Source organism: Elephantulus edwardii, unplaced genomic scaffold (genome assembly GCF_000299155.1).
Source record: "Elephantulus edwardii isolate Elephantulus edwardi_28Jun2011 unplaced genomic scaffold, EleEdw1.0 scaffold00185, whole genome shotgun sequence".
Classification (NCBI taxonomy): Eukaryota; Metazoa; Chordata; class Mammalia; order Macroscelidea; family Macroscelididae; genus Elephantulus; species Elephantulus edwardii.
In genome coordinates, this window is record NW_006399935.1 from 1295152 (window position 1) to 1315195 (window position 20044).

At 51.3% G+C, this 20044-nt stretch overlaps 1 protein-coding gene across 1 annotated transcript in view; it reads right to left on the minus strand.

Moving 5' to 3' along the window:
* ADAMTS10 (ADAM metallopeptidase with thrombospondin type 1 motif, 10) overlaps nucleotides 1–13981 on the minus strand; it is a 22735-nt gene extending 8754 nt beyond the window's left edge. The window contains exons 1-11 of the mRNA XM_006896343.1: nucleotides 13799–13981; nucleotides 13264–13607; nucleotides 12510–12666; nucleotides 7778–7995; nucleotides 5165–5248; nucleotides 4924–5069; nucleotides 4438–4481; nucleotides 4199–4304; nucleotides 3975–4121; nucleotides 3657–3798; nucleotides 23–130 (exon numbers count right to left, since the gene is read on the minus strand). Of these exons, the coding sequence (XP_006896405.1) occupies nucleotides 23–130; nucleotides 3657–3798; nucleotides 3975–4121; nucleotides 4199–4304; nucleotides 4438–4481; nucleotides 4924–5069; nucleotides 5165–5248; nucleotides 7778–7995; nucleotides 12510–12666; nucleotides 13264–13607; nucleotides 13799–13889 (1587 nt within the window). The 5' untranslated portion in view covers nucleotides 13890–13981. The remainder of the gene's footprint in view (nucleotides 1–22; nucleotides 131–3656; nucleotides 3799–3974; nucleotides 4122–4198; nucleotides 4305–4437; nucleotides 4482–4923; nucleotides 5070–5164; nucleotides 5249–7777; nucleotides 7996–12509; nucleotides 12667–13263; nucleotides 13608–13798) is intronic.
* Nucleotides 13982–20044: the final 6063 nt, after the last annotated feature.

Sequence of the window (20044 nt, forward strand, 5' to 3'; positions counted from 1 at the left end):
GGGGCGCATGGCCTGTACTCACCCCCTTGTCGATGGTGTGCGTCTGACACAGCGTGCCCTCGGCGGCCGGGATGCTGTTGGTGACGCACCGGTTGCTCTTGCTCAGACACCACAGCTCGCTGCAGACCTCCTGCGGGCCCAAGCGCCCGCTCAGGCTCGCCCTCCCTGCCCCCGCCCTCAGGCAGTCCACCTTGCCTGGGAGGACCCAGGCGTCCTGCTCAGTGCTGGCCTGGCACAGGGCCCCAGTGGTCCTTGCCTGGGTCTCCTCTGGCCCCCTTTTTTTGGTCATGGCTGCAGACCCATCCTCCATCAGTAAACTGAGCTTATGAGACACTTAACAGGTGTCAAAATCCTTCCTACCATGAGAAAACCAAGGCTCACACAGGTCAAGTCCCTGCCACTATCATCTGTCCTATGACTACCCTACAGTTCGGTCCTTGACAGCTTCCAAATTTCCAAAGGAACTCCGAGACTAGTTATCATTCTGAAACATCAGGCCTTGCTCACAGGCTCCATTTCTGCTCTCTTCAGGCAGGAGGGGCTCTCAAGATTCCTCTGGCTCAACCCTTCAAGTATGAAATAAACTGGGGGTTCTGAAGAGGAGACTAAACCATATGAGATGTTCTTCCTCCACCGGAAAACCAGCTTGCTGTTTCTCTTTAAATTCTAACTGGGCCAACCAAGTCCCATCACCAGATACGATGTGTTCAGGAGACTAAAACCATATGAGATGTTCTTCCTCCACCGGAAAACCAGCTTGCTGTTTCTCTTTAAATGCTAACTGGGCCAACCAAGTCCCATCACCAGATACGATGTGTTCAGCTATGGCCATTTTCTCAGGTCCTTTGGCTTAAACACGGCCCACCTCAAAAGGGTCTTCCTCTGAGGAGAGCTACCAGTGCGTTTTATAAACACCCATATTCTTCTCTCTGAACTTACTCCCTCCAAGTTTTGATAACTTGAGATTGGCTCACCAACAGCTACAAGAAAGGTTATGCCTGTAGATGAAGTCAGTCTGGAATTGTTTCCTCCACATCTACTCGGGCATCTCCGACTCACTCCCCAAAAGGAGACTACTTCTTAGCTTAAAATGCAGCCTGGCTTCTTTACTTCATTTAACCTATGTTTCCCTGGCCATTTCTAAATGTGCAGCTTCGAGCCCCCTTTTGACATTTTTGAAAGAAAATGGGTCTCTCCCAGCTCCGCTTTAGGTCTAATCTCCTTGAAAAGATGCCATGCACATCTCAGTGAGCCCCAGATGCTCTAGGAGATCTCATCTCAGCCACAGACTTGCAATACAATCCACCTCTCTGGACTTCAGGGTCCTCAGCTATTGAATGGTCACTCTCATGCCTACTTTCCTATACTACAAAGCTCTGAGGTCCCGATGGCAGGGTAAATACAGCAGGGTTTGAGCAAAATTCCCTGTTTTGGTTAGTAATGGCCACGGTTACCTCTGTCTCAGGTGCTAGGTCCTGCTGTTTATATAAATATTAACATGTACATAGAAGAGCAATGGTGTCTCTTAGGAGACTAAGGTGCGTCTGATACAGGCCATGGTCTTTGCAATCACTTGTTATGCATCAGAGAGCTGGACAATGACTAAGGAGGATAGAAGGAGAATTGATGCCTTTGAGCTGTGGTGCTGGAGAAGAGTATTGAGAATACCATGGACTGCTAGGAAAACAAACAGATTCATCCTGGAAAGGGTTAAACCAGGCTGTTCCTTGGAGGCAAGGATTCTAAGGCTCCGTCTAACATACTCTGGACATGTTGTCAGGACAGACAGGTCCTTGGAGAAGGACATCATGCTTGGGAGGGTGGAGGGACAGCGCAGAAGGGGAAGGCCCTCTATGAGGTGTATTGATTCAGTGACTGGGGTAATCGGGATGGGTGTGTAGGATACGGTGCGATTGGCACAGGACAGAGCAGAGTTTAGGGCTGTTGTACATAGGTTTGCTATGAGTCACAAGCGACTCGATGGCACATAACAACAACAACAACATAGCAAAGGGAGCTCTGGTGGCCTCGTGGTGAGACACTGTTCTGCCATCTCAGAGGCACGTGGTTAGAATCCACCAGTTACTCCTCAGGAGAAAGAGGGGTGATGTCCTCTTGTGAGATTAAACTGCCTCTGAAAACCCACTGGAGGGTCAGCTGTGGGTCAGTTCTGACTCAATGGTACAAAACAACAACATACAGCAAATAACCTCCCTAATTCAACTTAACTCACATTCACTGAACAGGAACCGACTCACAGCCAACCCCTAAGTGGGTTTTCGGAGGCTGTAAACTTCACAGAAGGCAGCTGTCCATCTTTCCCCCACGGAGCAGCTGGTGGACTTGAACCACCTAACTTTGGGATGGGAGCCTGACTCCTTACCACACTAGGCCACTAGACTTCAATTCAATGTTCACGTTCTGACAGGTTTCCTCTACCTTGCTTTTGAAATTTGGGGTCACAGAGACATCTGAGTTAAAAGTCCAACTCTACCGTATTCTTGGATTATGATTCTTGGACAAGTAAACTTCCCTAGTCCTCAGTTCCTTTATCTGTAACATGGGGATAAGGGGACTGTCTGGGCTTCAAATGAGATGACCCAGAAAACATGCTTAGCACGTAGTGAATGAATACTCAGTAAATGAAATGTTGTTAGGATACCCAGGACACAGCAGACCCTCAGGGGAGCTTTGAAAGGCTTTAGAAATTCACTGGAGAGCCCAGAAATTACCAGCCTAGCTAGGGAGGAGGCGTAAGGGTGGTATGGTAACAGAAATTATTTCAGAACTTGCTTCTTTGTCAAACACTAGCGGCTGTTCAGTGTTGGTGAATAAAGTGGGGAGGAAAAAAAAAGAAACTAATTGCTGTTGAGACAGATCTGACTCATAGCTGACCCTCCACTGAGTTTTCAAGGCTGTAAACAAGAAAATGAAGTGAGGGCATTTTAACAGTCTGCTGCTGGCTTTGAGTTGTTATGGTATTAGCTTGACTCTTTGAGTCTTGAGGGTGTGGAGGGCTGGAGCTGGAGCTGGAGCTGGCACGCTGGGAGCTGGGGAGTGTTTTCAGGGACTTGAAGGGCAGACTCCAGCTGAGGAGTGGCCCCTGAAGGCAGGACGCCGGCACGTCTTGAACTTCCTGGGGTCATTCTCTATGCATGGATAGGGCTTTGGGAGCTGAGTCTGAGCCTCAGGAGAAAGGGGGGAACAGTCAGGAGGCTCAGAGTTTGTCTGGCCAAGGGCAGGGGCCAGGAGGGCAAATAGGGATTTGGGGAGTGAAGACAGGGTGTCCCTGGAAGACTCAGTCCAGTGCTTTGCCAAGTGGAGATGGAGAAGACAGCTTGTCCTTGGTGAAGGCATCACCACCATGTCTGGCCACCTTTCTCCTTAGGGGTTATGAGACTTTGGTCCTCTGCAGCCCACAGGTGGCCTGAGGCACTGGGCAGGGAGTAGCTTTCTAGAGGATTTCCCTGGCCCAGTTCCCAGGTCTGGAGGGGTCTGGAGAACCAGCAGTCTCTCTAGAAACCTCTCTTATTCTTGAAGACTGTCCACTGTGGCATCTGAGCACCTCTGACCTCCCGGCCCCCCAAGGCTCACCCCCACCCTGGTGGCCATGCCCTCTTCCCTCCCAGGAAGGAAAGCAGGAAGGCTCTCTCTACCCCGTATTTACACTGACGCGATTTGACTCCATGCTGGAAGCGGCACTGTTCATCCGCATCGTAGGCCTGGCCAGGCGCCACCGTCGGGTACACGAAGTCCTGCCTGGGAGGCCTGTTGTTAAGGCACAGCCCCAGGCCTGAGCTGTCGCAAAACAAAGGTGGCTGTCACTCTGGGAGGCTGCAAACGGCCCCAGGGAACAGCAGCCCACCCATCTCTCTCTAGGTGACAACCCTTCCCAGAGGCCAGCTCTGATTTCCAGCAGCCAACCCCCTAATGTGAGGGTGACCCCTTTGGCAGGCCGTCGGCTATGTCCTCACTCCAGGAAGCTGGTGATGTAATCGCGGCTGCAGGACGACCACACGAAGGGGTTGGTCTTCATGGTAATGTGGGCAGCCATGAGCTTAGCTGGGTCCTGGCCACGGGCACCACAGCTGTTCCCCACACCATCGTGGTTCATGCCGAACCTGCAGAGGGGGGCATCGGCTCTGCTGGGTGTCCCCGAGCCCTTCCATCCCTCCCCGTCTCATGTCCCCGGCCTCACGTGTGTCCGATCTCGTGAGCGATGGTGAACGCAGTGGCCAGGCCGATGTCTTCGTTGATGCTGCAACTCCTCTCGCGTTCACACATCCCGCCCACGGGAGCCAGGCCTGGGAAATGGGCACGTGGGGGTGGGGCTGAGGACACAGGGCTGGGCTGACCACCACCGTCCACCCTACCAGCTGTCCAGGGTCCCCCACCCACTGCCTTCACAAGGGCCTCTACTCAACAGGGCTTGAGTACCTAGCGTGCCACACGGTTTATTCTTGTAGATGCAGATGTCATAGCTGCAAAAGGAGAGGGGGTAGTGAGGGGACAGGCTGCCCTCTGGGGCTCCATGGGTCCCCCCCTGCCTGTCTCTGGGGGCTGAGCTCTTCATGGACTGTCTCATGCACTGTCCCCAGATGACCTTAAGGGGTGCTGCATGTGTGTGACCAAATGAATAAATGAAATGGGGAATGGGCACATCAGTTCCCAAACCTATCCACAACCCTAACCCTGAAAGTAGTCCAAGGTCAAAGCCTAGGCTTAGCTCAATCTCTAAGCCTAATTTTATCATTAACCTGAGAACCAGGCTAAGCGCAGAGTTAATCCAAATTTTAACCCCGTCTCTAAAACTAACCAGCCCTACACCACGTTTCCACGTTTCCGGCAGCCGCTTCCCCTCCCTGGCTTCCCCAGGCCCTCCCATGATCCCACGGTGGACCCCGGTGGAGCCCCAGCCCTCACCGCGTGATGAGCACTGCTGTGTCGTGATTTGCCACACCATTCTCTGGGATGGCATTGCCGTGGCCATTGCGGTTCACGATGGACTTCTGCCACTTACAGAAGCTGTCCAGGGACTTCCCAGCGTGGTGGGTGATCTCCAGGGTAGGCTGGGAAGGGGCAGAGTGAGACGTATGGGCACCAAGTCACCCCGCGGAGGGGCAGGCAGTGCTGGTGTGGACGGGGAGGGACACGGCACCCGCACCTGGTCCTCTGTCAGCAGGATGAGACGTGTGACAAGGATATTAACGTTGTTTCCCAGACTCGAGTCCTGGAAAAGTTTGGCAACCTGACCTCCAAGAAACAAGAGAGACCGAGTCTTAAGAGGAGCCCAGTGTGGAAAAAACCCTAATGCACCAAAGCACCCGCAGGGCTTGTTTTAATCAGGTGCCTCCCATGTGTCTGTCTCAGGCTGTTACGTACGTGTATCTGCACAAGCAGATACTATCACTATCCTCGTTTTATAGAGGAGGAAACTGATGCAAAGGTCAAGTCATACCCTGCTAGGTGTCAAAAGTGGGATCCTATTCTGGATATGCTATTTGTAAAACCTTGGTCACTTCCCAGAACCTTTATTTCCAACTCAGCTCCGCTCCGTCTATCTGTCCACCTGTCTTGTACCAGGCTGCCTACCCTCCACCGTCTGCCGCCTCTTGTCTTGCCCAGTGGAGGCCATATGGATGTGCTAACACGGCCTCATGCTACAGCTTCCGAAAGGTACTAACTTGAGAGAGAACTAACGCAGTGTCTCAAGGACAAATACAGCACAGGACCATTATTGTAAAAACAGAAGGTAACTAGGTGAGCTCTGGTGGCCCAGTGGCAAGAAGCTGCACTACAATCCCAGGAGTGAGCAGTTCGAATCCACCAGATGCTCTGCTGGAGAAGGAGAGACAGTCTCCTGTACCAGTCAGATCCAATTTGAAGGTACACACATACAAAAAATAATAAAAAAATTTTAATAAACAATAACAACAAATCAAACCCAGAAGGTAACCAGTAAAACGAGTATGAACATCCAATGAGGGAAGGGGGGGAACGGAGAGGGGATGGTGGACAGGAGGGGGAAAAAATCACAGGGTTGCACAATTTAGTGGGCAGTGGTGGTAGGTAAGGCAATAAATGGGAAAGATCTGGTGGGGATCTGGAAAGACAGGGTAATGACGCGCATGGTTTAATGGTGACTGATTTTATTAAACATAATGAATGAGAATGACTGTATGAAACAATGTGAATGAAGGACAGCGTGAAATACAATGTATACAAACTCTGTGTGTAAACCAAAGTAAAATTTTTTAAAAAAGGAAAAAGAAGGCAAGCTCTGGTGGCCTAGTGGCAAGAAGGTGTACTGCAATCCTAGAGATGCATGGTTCAAATCCACCAGATGCTCTGTTGGAGAAGGAGGAACAATCTCCTCCTGTACCAGTCAGATCTGACTTGATGGTACACACACACAAAAAATAATAAAATAAAAAAAAATGATAATAATAAAATAAAATTTAAAAAATTTAAAAAAAAAGGAAAAAGAGGTACTAACTTGAGCATCACCTCTGGAAGGTGGACCTATGGGGCTGGGGTCAGAAGGTTCTGGAGACAGTAGTGAGAGAGAAGGAGAAAATGACTGAGGATGTGGGTGAGACAGAGATGACGGGGAGCCAGAGGCCAGGCTGTGCAGAAGCCCCAGGCCATTGTTACTCTTTGGGGAAAGCAACTCAATCAAGTTCATTACCACCAAGGTGATTCTGATTCACAGTTAACCCTCTACTGGGGTTACAAGGCAATGAATGGCTCCTCATAGGAGCTGGCCCTCCCTCTCTCCAGAGCCGCTGCTGGATTAGAACCACTGACCTTTTGGTTAGCAATGCAACACACAATACATTATGCCACCACAGCTCCTTCCTAGAAGGAAGCCTCATAAAAGCCCTGGTGAGAGGCTTTAGGAAACACTGAAAACCCAGGAGGAAGAATGGAGTGGTACCAGATTTTATGTTGGCACACTGCTGTCCATCTACTAAACTTTGTTTTCCCATATGCTGCAGTCGAACAAGAACACCCTTTATCACGATGGATCAAGTACTCTAGATGGCCTCACATCCAGCCTGACCCAGCGAGGTACCAGTGCGGCTGCAGAGTCCATCAAGACGCTCAGGGGGGTTTTAATGGTTGACTTTCAGAGCCTCAGGCCGTTCTCTCTAGTGCCTCTGGGTGTATCTGAACCTCCAACTCTCTGATTAGGAGCTGACTGCTTGACTATTTACACTACCTAGAGACTCAGCCATGGAGAACCCTGTGGAACAGAGGTCTACTTTCCCATGACTTACAACCAATAGGAATAGAAACCCCTCAAATTCATTGTTGTCGAGTTGGAACCGACTCCTAAGAGACCCTCCACATGGGAGGAGCCTGCCCGTCTTTCTCCTGTAGAGCCCTGGTGGGTTCAAACTGTCAGAAGTACCACTTCTGAGTTAGCAATGCAACTCCCATCCCACTAGGTCACCAGAGCTTTCCAGGACTTGCTAGCAATTGGCTTAGGGCTTTTTGTTTTGGTTTGTTTTGTTTTTGGTTTTTTTTGGTAAACCAAGGAAGAAAGGGGAAGTAAATTGCTCGTGGGTAGTCAGGTAAAATGGCCAAGGTTAGATCCGAACCCAGTGAGTCCGGCTTCAGCCTCTAACCTCCGAGCCCCTGAACTTGGCTACCACTCATTCAGTGCCAAGAGCCGCCCTCCACGCGGTCCCTTCCATTCTAGCGCTCTGGCTCAGGCTGGGGCTGGGGTCATGCCCCCTGCTGTGCCCCTGCCCAGCGAGGGGGAGGCACTTACAATGTTCATGATGGCCAGTACGTACTGCTCCACATCCCGGCGCCCGTGGTAGGCCACCATCATCTTGTCGGCCACCACCAGCGTCTCCACGTAACGCTCTCGGCCAACGGAGCGCTTCAGGCCTGGCTGGCCTCGCTCTGTCTCGTTCCCTGGGGGCCTGGCTGGTGGGGGCTTCAGGGTGCGTAGCCACCACGGTCTCCCCTTCCACGGCTTCTCGTCTGTGGGACCCAGATAGTGAACTGCTGCCCCTGTGTAACCCTGCCTGTCTGGTGGCTCTCTCTCATCAAGAGCACAGACAGGCAGTTTCTTTTTCACTGTTCCTAACACCACTGCCCACTGTGATGGTGTAGCGGCTTGATTGTCAATCCCTTCACGATCTGATCATGTGATCAAAGTGCCTGACTGCAGATAGCCCCACTACCCGTAAGCTGAGCTCTACGATGGTATGACTGACACATGCCAAACTTGGGCCGAATAACCCCTGACTTCCCTACGGGCAATGGGAAAACACGGCAGCCCATTTTCCCAAAGCCTGATGGCCTGATGGTGCAGCAGAGCCAAATACTCAGTTTTCCTGCACAATTGCGTGGCTGTCCCTCTGCCAAAGCACTTGGTCCAACAGCTCCCTAATGTCCCGCTGTGTCAGCATGTTTGTTCAACTCTGACCGGTCCACTGCCCACATGAACTCGTGTGGGACAGTCCAACTCACCCTCTGAACTGTACAACTTCCTGGCCTTCCAATTACACAACCCTCCAGCCACCACGTTGCCCAGCTCTCTGGTTGTGGACTACCCGCATGTCCTCCTTTCCCAGGGCCTAATGGTCTGACTGTACTACAACTCAACTGTCCCACTGCCCAACTGGTTGTACAACCACCCACGTGTTACAGCATCCACTCTGCACAGCTGACTGTGGTCGTAGGCCTGGTGCGACAGTCTTCTCGTACTCCATCAGACTGTAGCTCTTGACCGTGTTGGTCATTTTATGCGTTGCTTGGCTTGGCCATGGTGCCCAATGTTTGAGCATACTAGAGGAGTTCTGTGGTCCCATTTGATTCAATCAGCTAACCTTCAGAAAAGCAGATTGCCCTGTCATAGACATACTGTGTCCCCCTCAGCACACAGGCATGAGATGATATAATGCAGAAATTCTCTAATGATTCTCTGTGATTTGGTAACTGTAAAACGGCTAAGGGTGGCATGCTGTGCTTTTTAATCCCATCATAGCCCTGCTCTGTAGTTTCCCTGGAGTCTAAAACCACCTTTTATCTCATGAACCATTTCCTCAAAGTAACTCTCTCTCCACAATGTTAAGATATATTCATAGGAGAGAAAAAGGGAGAGGGGTAGTGAAACCACTACTATCAAGAAAGAATTTCCAGGAGTGGAGCGTGTCTGGATCCAGGTTTTTTTCCCAATAGGAGGCTCTCTGACACAGGGGAAGACCAAGACATACAAAGTTCTCCAAGAACTGCACGGAAGAGAAACCATCCCTTGGAGCCAGCAGCCTGAATTTGAACTTCTAACCTCCTGAATTTTTTTTTTACCTCCTGAACTTTTAAGCTGTTGTTGTTAGGTGCTGCCTAGTCGAGTCCAATTCATAGCGACCCTATGAACAACAGATCTGAACCTCGTCCTATCCATTGCATCACTGTATTAATCCATCAAGGTTGAACCCTCTGCCTTTCCAAGCATTATGTCCCTCTCCAAGGAATAGTTCCTCCTAGCAACATGCCCAAAGTACGTGAGGCAAAGCCTCATCATTCTTGCCTCCAAAAAGCACTCCAAAGCCGTACCATCTCCAAGACGTACTTATTTGTTCTTTTGGCTATCCATGAGATGTTCACTTATTTGTTAAACCATCCATTTGTGACCTCTGTTAGAGTAGCATTAGCTAATAACTAAGATACCCTCACAGAGTTGGTGGGCCTTATCCAATCGAAAATGACATTCTGCTTTTCCCTCAGTGTATTCTGCCTCCCGAATATAAACAGACACACCTATTCTTCACTCTTTTTGCCTAAAGATTTTGGAATATAAGTCTACATTTTCAGCCTGTCACCTGACTTACGGATTTGGGACTTGCCTTTTCCTATAATCGAGTTTTGATGTCAATGGCTGATTGTTCAAATGGCTTTCCCCAGCCACTGACTTGGGCTGTGCTGCACGGATGGATGGGAACAAGCAAAGAGTGTGTTAGTCTATCCACAAGGGGACTGGGTAATCTCATTATTAAACTGAGTGAGTTTAGCAGCAGAAATTGGGAATCTCAACACCAACAAGGAAGAGCAAGCGGTGTGCATCCTCTGCAATCAGAGATTCCTGCGCCAGTCAGACAGGGATGAACTAAGAATGAGCAGTAGCCTCAGCAGAAAACAAGGACTAGACATGAAATCGAGCTGCCTCGGGACTGCTGCCCCACAGAAACAGAGGCAGAGGCCTTCACCCGAGCTTGCTGGAGGACTGAGGGAAGAAACCATGACTGGCAGGATTAAGGGGACTCTGTAACAATGATCTAAGCTGTCTAAGCTGTGAAGCTGAGAGTCAAAGGACTTGAGACCACACTTGAGAAGCTGTCTGGACCGAAGGACTGTATCCTGCTGTCAACCTGAATTATAGCCTGTTAACTTCTCTAACAAACCCCATCAGCATGAGTATAGTTCTACAAAGTCTATTTAGTCACTGCAATGGATTTTGGGCACAGTAGAACATTAAGACTGGCACTGGAATTAGTAGAAGAAGGTGCATCAGTGTGAGAGACCACATCATTTTATAGAAATTAAGTTTTGTACTGTGGATGCTGTTGATGGGGACAGTTCCCCTTTGTGGAGGAAACAGAAGTCAGACTCTGCTGTCCTCATGCTGCCTGCATTCTTTTTATACAAGTGATCTATTTTCTCAAAGTAAATCTCTCTCACATTGCTGCTAGTTACCAGAGTCAACTCTTACTCATGTATTATGGAGTAGAACGACTCCACTGAGTTTTCTTGGCTGTAACCTTCATAGAAACACATTACACTCCTGTCTCCCACGGTATTACTGGGTGGGTCTGATCTGCCAGTCTTTTGGGTTTTATCGTGGCTCTTAAGTCAGGTCTAACTTAGAGATGCTATATGGCAGAGAACCACCCTACAGGATTTTCTAGGCTGTAGTCTTTACAGGTCAAAATATCAACTAGAGGACTAAGGTGTGCCTGATTCAGACCATGGTCTTTCTGATCATGTACTAAACATCTGAGAGGTGGATCGTGAACAAGGAATACAGAAAAAGAATTGAGGTCTTTGAGCTGTGGTGCTGGAGAACAGTACTGAACATTCCATGAACGGCCAAAAGAACAAACACGTATGTCTTGGAGAAAGTGCAGTTAGAGTGCGCTCCTTGGAAGTAAAGATGATAAAAGCTTTGTCTCACATACTTTGGGTATACTGCTAGAAGAGGCTACTCCTTGGAGAGGGACATCATGCTTGGAAAGGCGGAGGATTGATGAAAGAGAGGAAGACCCTCAACCAGGTGGACCGACACAGTAACTGCCACAATGGGATCTAGTGTGTTAGGAAGTGTGAGGACGGCGCAGGACAGGACAGGGTTCAGATCTGTTGATCACAGGGTCGCTGTGGATTGTACTCAACTTGATGGCATCTAACAACAGTTAAGTGCTTATAGGAGCAGACACTAATACTTGTTATTCCACGGAGTTGCTGATGGATTTGAACCTCTGACCTTTTGATTAACAGCTGAGCATGGAACTACTGTACTAGAAAGTAAAAAGAACTCTGCCTTGCCAGCAATGGCCTCTGTACTTTTAAAGTAGTGGATGAAATCCACTCCTCTTTAGGCTAGAAGACCACAGGCCCACATCACACCTATTCTGTTTCTAGATCAGGTCCTCCTACTTTGTTTTTCCATCAACTATCTCCCTGACAAGTTAACTGTGTGACTGCTCTGGTTGTACAGAAATCCCACTCTCTTTCCTGGATGTGTGAGGGTACCACCATCTCCCTACCACTCTGGTTGTAATTAATCCTGCCCTGAAAACTGTTCCATAGCTTTACTGCCTGATAATTGTAGTAGTGGGATGGCTTTACACCCAGATACTTGTCTGGCCATCCCGCTGTCTGTCTTACTGCTGGACCAGCGAGTGGCACTAATGATTTCATGTTTCTTACTGTTGCTGAGTTTGCACTGACTCACAGCTGACTCTCCAGTGGGTTTTCGGAGGCTGTAAAATGCATGAGAGGAGATTTCTAATTTTACTCTGATGGAGCAGCTGTGGATTAGAACTGTGTGCCTTTCGGTTGCCAGTTCAACACCTTACAACCAAGTTTTTATAACCCTGGGCCACTAGGCCCTATCCTAACCACTCCCAGACAAGGTATCCTACACCTAGGGATAGTACCTATGCCCCCTGAAGAATTATTCAAAAGCACATTCCCAGGAAGTAAAAAAAACCTTAGCTAACCCCACTCTGTGTGCTGTATACATGTCTGCTACAGTTCCCACAGCTGTCACTTTGTCCCTGGTTCAACTCTGTGTGGCTCTGTGGAATGCTGGATTATTTCCAGGGAATTACACATATAATAAACTTCCTTCCATCTTATCAATGTCCATGTCTATTTGCCTATACATATCCACTAAAGCAAACCTAGGCACTGAAAACATTTTGCTTTCAACCTTTGCCTCAAGCTAAAGCTGACTGGTACCTGATCTGTCCACCCCAGAAGGACAAGTGTACCTCTCACTCCACAGGCTGTGTCCAGGTGTGGGTGGCGCAAAGATGAGCGCTTGTACACTACATGCGGGCCACTTTCCTCCGGGCCCCGGCGCCCCTTGGTCCCACCTTGTAGGGGCTCGATCAGATATTCTTCCTCATCTGCAACAATCAGGCCATGCTAGAGTAGGGGGTTGGGTAAGGAAGCAGAGTGGTTTGGATCAGTTTTGGTTCCCAGGACCCTTCTGAGTCTCTGTCACTGTCATTCCTTTTATTCTTCTTGTTTTTACTTTCTGACTTTTCAGGATGGCAGTTCAGTCTGCATTAATTTTTTCAACCTCATCAAAGCTATATATTTTCCCCATAGTACTGCTTTAACTGCACCCTAACAGTAGGAATTAACCCAAAACACTTGAAAATGTTTACTAAGCCCTTTCCTGAAGCATGAGATATGTAGATGTGCATTTCTTATCTCTCATTATATACATGATTGCTGCAGTTGTTACCTGCTGTTGTGTCAATTCTTACTCAAGCATCTCCAAGTGTGCAGAATGAAGGTGTTCTATATGGTTTTAAAGGGTGTGCTTTTCAGAAGCAAACTGCCAGGCCTGTCTTCTGTGGCACCTTTGATTGTGTTTGAACTGCCAACCTTTAGGCTAGTATTCAAATGTTTAATTGCCTGTGCACCCAGGGATTCCTAATGTTGTACAAACATATATATGAATTTCTTTTAAACCTGTGAATCTTTTCTCTGCCTTCCCAGAAACCCCCAGCTCACCAAGCCTCCACAGGTGCTGATGGCCACATGCGAGCTGCCGGCCTGGCCCTGCAGGTGGCCAGCATAGAGGCAGTGGGGACGGGCAGCCCTCTGCCAGGCCAGGCCCTCCCGTGTCCAGTACTCCACGGAGACATGCCCTGCCAGCAGGCGTGGGCTGCGGGTCAGGTTCAGCAGGAAATGGGTGCTGGGTGCAGCCACCTTGTAGAAGAGGCGGGACGCAGTGGCCCCTGTACCCTGGCGCTGTCTCCGAGGGACTGGGGGTGAGAAGGCCAGTAGTGCCCCATTGTGGTCCACGCGGGTGGGAAAGGCAATCTCATAGCTCTCCAGACTCGACAAGAATTCATCTACAGGCAAGGGGCGGGAGCAGAGGCCACAGTGACCCTGGGGCAGGTGATACCAATCTCCCTGGCCCCTGCATCTGAGCTGCCAGGTGTGACTCCAGGCTCAGTGAAGCCAGGGCCTCCCCTCTCAACAGCCCCACAGACCCTCTTCTCCGCTGACTGGCTCTCTCCGGGCCATCCTAGACCGCCCTTACCTTGAGACCGGAAGGCATGTGGCGTGACCTGGAAGGTGAGGCCCAGCCCCAGGGCGAGGGCCCAGCGGAGGATCTGGTAGGCGGGAGCCATGGAGGCCACGTGTCCACATGTCTCTCCCCAGCCCTGGCTGCCGGCAGCCCCCACAGTGCCGCCTCCCTGTTTACAGCCTGGGCAGCATCCCTGGGCTCCTGGTGGGGGACATAGGAGGTCAAGGGTGGATGTGGACCTGCTGTCTGCCCCTAGCAAGGTCCTCCATCATCAGGTGACTGTGGGACCTGCAGTACTACTCCATTCTACTCTGTTTTGTTGTTAGGTGCTATCAAAAGGGAACCATCCCGGAATTCACCCTCCAGCGGTTTCTCACAGACTAAATCACACAGGAGGAGACTGCCTGTCTTTTTCCTGGGCAGCAGCTGGTGTATGCAAACAGTTTGCCTTTGGGGTTACCAGCACAATTCTTTACCACTAGGCCTGGTAAGCCTGGTCTCTAAGGAGTCAGAATCAACTCAACAGCAGTGAGCGGGAATACCCAAAAGGTTGCTGGTTCAAATCCACCCAACGGAACCACAGTATGACAGAAGGAAAGGCTACAAAACAAATCTTTGTTTCCAGCCCTGAAGATTCTGGAAGGCACTCCCCTGCCCGTCTGAAAAGTCTGAAAGCCCCTTCCTCATGAGTAAGGAGCCGTGCTGCCCACTCAGAAGGTATGTAGTTCAAATCCACCAGCACATGACAATCCTCTTCAGCCCCACCCCTTAACTTCTTCACAACCTCAAAGGGGTTGTCTGTGATCCTACTGTCTGCCGATCCTAGTCCCCAGCAACAAAAGGGTAGAACCGTGTTCCCTGGGGTTTTCTCAGCTGTAGCCTAAACTGAGCCCTGGTGGTGCAGAGGTGAAGCATGGGGCGGTGAATGGAAGTCAGTGGACCAAGCCCAGTAGCAGTTCTGTATGAGAGCAGACCTGGCGACCTGCTCCCTAAGACGTCAGCTGAGGACACCCTAAAGGACAATCCTACTCTGTCCCGTGTGGTCACGGCTGGGTGGATGTTGCTGTTGTTGCGCCCCATCGAGTCAGGACAGACTCATAGTTGACCCTCCAGTGCATTTTCAGAGGCATGTTAATCATATGGAGGAGACTTCCCAGCCTCCTGCACAGCAGCTGGTGGATTAGAACTGTGTCCCTTCGGGAGGGACATCATGCTTGGGAGGGTGGAGGGACAGTGCAGGAGAGGAAGGCCCTCTATGAGGTGGATTGATTCAGTGACTGGGATAATTGGGATGGGAGTGTCAGAGACAGTGCGATTGGCACAGGACAGAGTGGAGTTTAGGGCTGTTGTACATAGGGTCGCTATGAGTCGCAGGCGACTCGATGGTACATAACAACAACAACAACAACAAGACCACCGGCGCTCCCTGTTGGACAGGTGCGAATCACCAACCTGTAGGTTCCAGCCACTGCTCGAGTAATTCCAACTCACAGGGGCCATGGAGAACTGAGTAGAATTGCCCCACAGGACTTCCAAGGCTGTAATCTTCAAGGAAGAGAGGACTAGTGGCTTAGTGATAAGGAACTGTGTTGCCAAGAGCAAAGGTATGCAGTTCGAATCCCCAGCTACTCTGTGTGAGAAAGATGGGCAATTTCCTCCTGTGTGATTTACTGCCTCTGAAAACCGGCTGGAAGATCAGCTACGGGTCAGTTCCAACTTGACCATAAACAACAACAATCTTTATGGGGCCCTGGTGGCACACTTTGTAATGTCTTAGGACAATGACAGAAAGGTTAGCAGTTTGAACCCACCAGTGACTCCACAGGTAAAGAGGGCAGTTTCCTCCCAGTAGAATTCACACCTTTGGAAACCCAGCAGAAGCCATGAGGATTTAGTACTGATTCGACCACAGTGGGTCAATCTTTAGGGAAATAGACTGCCTTCTCGTTCTCCCAAAGGGCAGTGAGCAGATTTGAACCACCAACCTTCTGGGTAGCAGCGCAAGACTTATTCCACCGCATCACAATTACCTGCACAGCTCAGAGATTCCCTGAGATGTGTATGTTCATGCTGCAGTCTACAGACAAGGAACTGCTTAATGGTCCTGGGATCCACCCAAGGTCCCGTGGCATAGCCTGATCCATGACTGGGTGATTACTGTGCTGGGAACTAGGAGTTCAGTGGTCCCCCTTCCACCCCCCAAATCATAGTCCTTGAGTGACAGAAGACAGACAAAGAAACGAGCCACCAATGAGAAAAGTCCAGACGACTGTGACACATTCTTTAGAACTCACAAGGGTGTGCCCAGTAGAGGGAAGTGCAAAGGTCCTGGGGCAGAGAGAAGCCAAGTGCACAAAACATGGAGTGGCAGAGGCTAGCTGGCTGGCAAGGGGCACATTTAACAGCTGTGAAATTTCACCCCAAATGAAATCCAAGAGTCACTACACTTAGCACCCTGCCTTTGGACGCTCCACGATGGGGCTCATACTACTAGTGACACTTGGACAGGAGCTTGGACACTCCTGCCCATTAGCACCCAGCCCTGTGGTGGCTCTTCTGCCCTGCCCGTCCAGCTGGGCCCCCAGCTCTGGCTTTCTCAGGCTGCAGGCCAGCCTGCAGGTCCCAGTTCCTCTGGTATTTGCCCGGGGCCTGCCTGCCGCAGACACCACTTTGGGCCACCGCCCTGTGCCAAAGCCTCCTCCTGTCTCCACCCTCCTCCCCCTTTTCGCTGTAATTTCCCCCTTAATCACACACTGTCTTGTTTTCTTTGCAGCCCGTCCAAGTCTGAGAGCCGATCTCCAAACAGGGCAGTTCGGCCCCTGACAGAGAGAGCCAGCTTTTCTCCAAGAGGCTGACCTCAAAGTGACATTGGCCACTTGTGCTTGCACGCCTGCAGCGACAGGGAGCTCACTCTGGTCATTTCCTACCCTTCCGCTCCCTCGGGCTGCGCTGGAATTTGCCCCTGTGCTTTTACCTTTTGGGGTCTTCAGTGGGTGGCTGGTTATGGCAGAGTTCCACACCCCCGTGTGGCTGCCCCTCCGCTGCCCTCTGACAGGGCCTCTGGGAATCCGTGGATGTGGAGACGGGGAGGGGCAGGGAAGAGCCGAGCTGGTATTCAGACTGGAGCTGGATCTGGAGATTCAGGGGTCACTGAGTAAATGCAGCCCCTCTCTGTGCCCCAGTGAGCCTGTCTCAGATCTGGTCCTCTCCCCCCCGCCCCGGCCCCCGCTTTTCATACTCCTCCAAAATCTCTACTTCCCTGTGATTTCCCAGTGGCCTCACCATTCTGACTCCAGGACTTTCCTCACTGGGGTCCCCTGGTTCTTTCTAGTCTTCACCACCACTACACCCACATCAAAGTGCCATCTTTCACACTGCAACCCTGAACGGGGCCTGCCTCCCTTCCCCTTCCTGCATTGCTGGTCCCGGGTGGAATTTTCCTATTTCTGTCTCTTTCTCTCCTGGTCGCCCACTCTGTCACTACTGGACCCTTTGCTTTCAACAACCTCACAGACCCCCTTTGTGCTCTGGTACAGGAGGAGCATGGGGGGCAGTCTGAGGGGCGGTGGGGTGGGAGCACACACAGGTGTCTCTCAGAGGCAAGGTGGGAAAAGCATGTGGGCTGGTGGCACGGCCGGGAGGGGGACACAGCCAGGACTCAGGGGGATGACAAATGGGTTGGTGGGTCTTGGGGGGAAGATGAAGTTCTCCGAGGGGAGGGTGTCAGGGGATGTCAATCAGGGCCTCAGTGACATGGAAGTGTGTTACTATAGGTGATGTGAGTGGGATGGTGTTCAAAGTGTAAATGCTACGACTGTATGTATGACGGTATGAGCAGATGAATATTTGTGTGTGTCTGAGAGATGGTTGTGAGTGAATGAGTGTGATGTATGAGTGTGTGTGAGGGTGATGGTATGCCTGTGTGTGTGAGTGCGGTGGTACGAGTATAAGGGTGTGTGTGATGGTGTGCATGTGTGTTGGTGTGGATGTGTAAGTGTGATGTCTGAGGTGTGACAGATGTGATGTAATAGGGGGTGTGTGAGAGGCATGTGTGCAATGGTGTGTGTGTGTGAGATGGTGTGTGAGTGTGTTGGTATTAGTATATGTGATGGTATGAATGTGTGTGCTGGTGTCAGCATGATGGTTGGTGTGAATGTGTGTGAGGCTGTGTGTTGGTGTGTGTGTGGTGGTATGATGGCATATGAATGTGATGGTACAAATGTGTGTGCTGGTGTGAGTGTGATGGTTAGTGATTGTGTGTATGATAGTGCGTGAGTGAGTGTACTGGTATGAGGGGTGTGTGATGTATAAGTAGTGTGATGGGACGTGTGCTAGGATGTGTGTGTGATGGTATGTGTGTGATATGTGTTTGAGTGTGCTGCTTGTGTGTGTGATGTATAAGTAGTGTGATGGGATGTGTCCTGGGGTGTGTATGTGATAGAGTGTGTGTGTGTGTTTGAGCGTGCTGGTTGGTGTAAGTGTGTGAGTGTGCTATGAGTGTGATGGTGTGTATGAGTGTGATATAGTGTGTGTATCCTGGTGTAAGTGTGTGTGTAATGTTAGGTGAGGGTGGTGGAGTGTGTGCTGGTGTGTGATGTGTGCTGAGGGAGATGGTGTGTGGATGTGAAAGCGTGTCTGGATGTGTGAAGGCTGGTATATGTGTGTGCGCTGAGTGAGCTGGTGTGTGGATGTGATGTGTGTGCAGGTGTGAGTGTAAAGGCTGGTGTGAGTAAGTGTGCGTGTTAAGTGAGCTAGTGCTTGGATGATGTGTGTGGGTTTGAGTGTGAAGGCTGGTGTGAGTATGTGTGTGCTGGTGTCTGTCCTCAGTGAGCTGGTGTGTGGATGTGACAGCGTGTGTGCGGGTGTGTGAAGGATGGTGTTAAGTACGTGTGTGCGCTGAGTGAGCCGGTGTGTGGATGTGATGATGTGTGTGCGGTGTGAGTGTGAAGGTTGGTGAGTTCGTGTGTGTGCTCAGTGAGCTGCTCCGTGGATGTGATGTGTGGGTGGGTTGGTGTGAGTGCGTGTGTGTGCTCAGTGAGCTGGTGTGTGGATGTGACAGCATGTACGCGGGTGTGTGAAGGTTGCTGTAAGTACGTGTGTGCGCTGAGTGAGCCTGTGTGCGGAAGTGATGATGTGTGTGCGGTGCGAGTGTGAAGGTTGGTGAGTTCGTGTATGTGCTCAGTGAGCTGGTACGTGGATGTGATGTGTGGGTGGGTTGGCGTGAGTGCTTGTGTGTGCGTGTGTGTGCTGAATGTGGCGTGTGGATGTGATGGAGTGTGCCTGCATAAATGTGCACACGTCCGCCCTCCGTCCTGGCCCCTCCTCCAGAGCAGGAGGCGGAGGCAGAGGCGGAGGCGGAGGCGGGAGGGTGCCGAGCCGGGAGGAAATGCCGGCGGAAACGGCCCGGAAACAGCGGCTCCATCCCATCCCGGGGATCCTGGAGGGACCCGGGCTCCAGCCAGACCTCTGGGCCGGGGTGGGCGCGCTGGTCGTCCTGTGGTGGCCACGGCTCAGCTGCTGAGGCCCCCCTGCGGCCTGCGGCCTCGGGGCGCTGCTCATCTGGCCACATCTGGCTGGGCAGCGGCGGACCGGCCGCAAGCAGACAAAGGCCTGGGCGCGGAGGGGGCCCCCGGGGAACTCAGCCGGTCCCCCGTTCCAGCTGCTAATTAGAAGCCTGTGCCCGCCAGCCGCCCGGAGACACCCTGAGACAGACAGCGTGGCCTCTGTGACCTGCTCCCGGGGAAGTGGGCGGCACTCCTACACCCAGACACCGAGACACACACCCCAGGGGGGGACCCACACCTGCGCTGCCACTGGAGAGGGAGCCCTCAAGTGCCCCACATACTCGGACACACTCACATCCAGACACACACAACCCCACACTCCCCAGACCTACACGCGGACCCTTCCACAATCACCAAGGCACGTAAGACAACACACACACACACTTATATCAGCAGACACAGGCACACTCACTAGCACACTGTCAGAGCGCGCACACACACACATACGGCTAACAGTGTAACTACCACATACACTCAACTACACAAAGTCCCACCCGCCAGACACCCAGCCATTTACACGCGCATCACACTCAGGCACACCCAGATGTTTAGACACACACTCACCTGGCACGTACACACACTGTGCAAGCTTGCACCACGTACACACTCTGCCCTCCGCTCATTTACACACGACACCCCCGATGCTCGGACACACGCACTCACACCCGCCCAGCGCAGCATCCGCGGCCACACA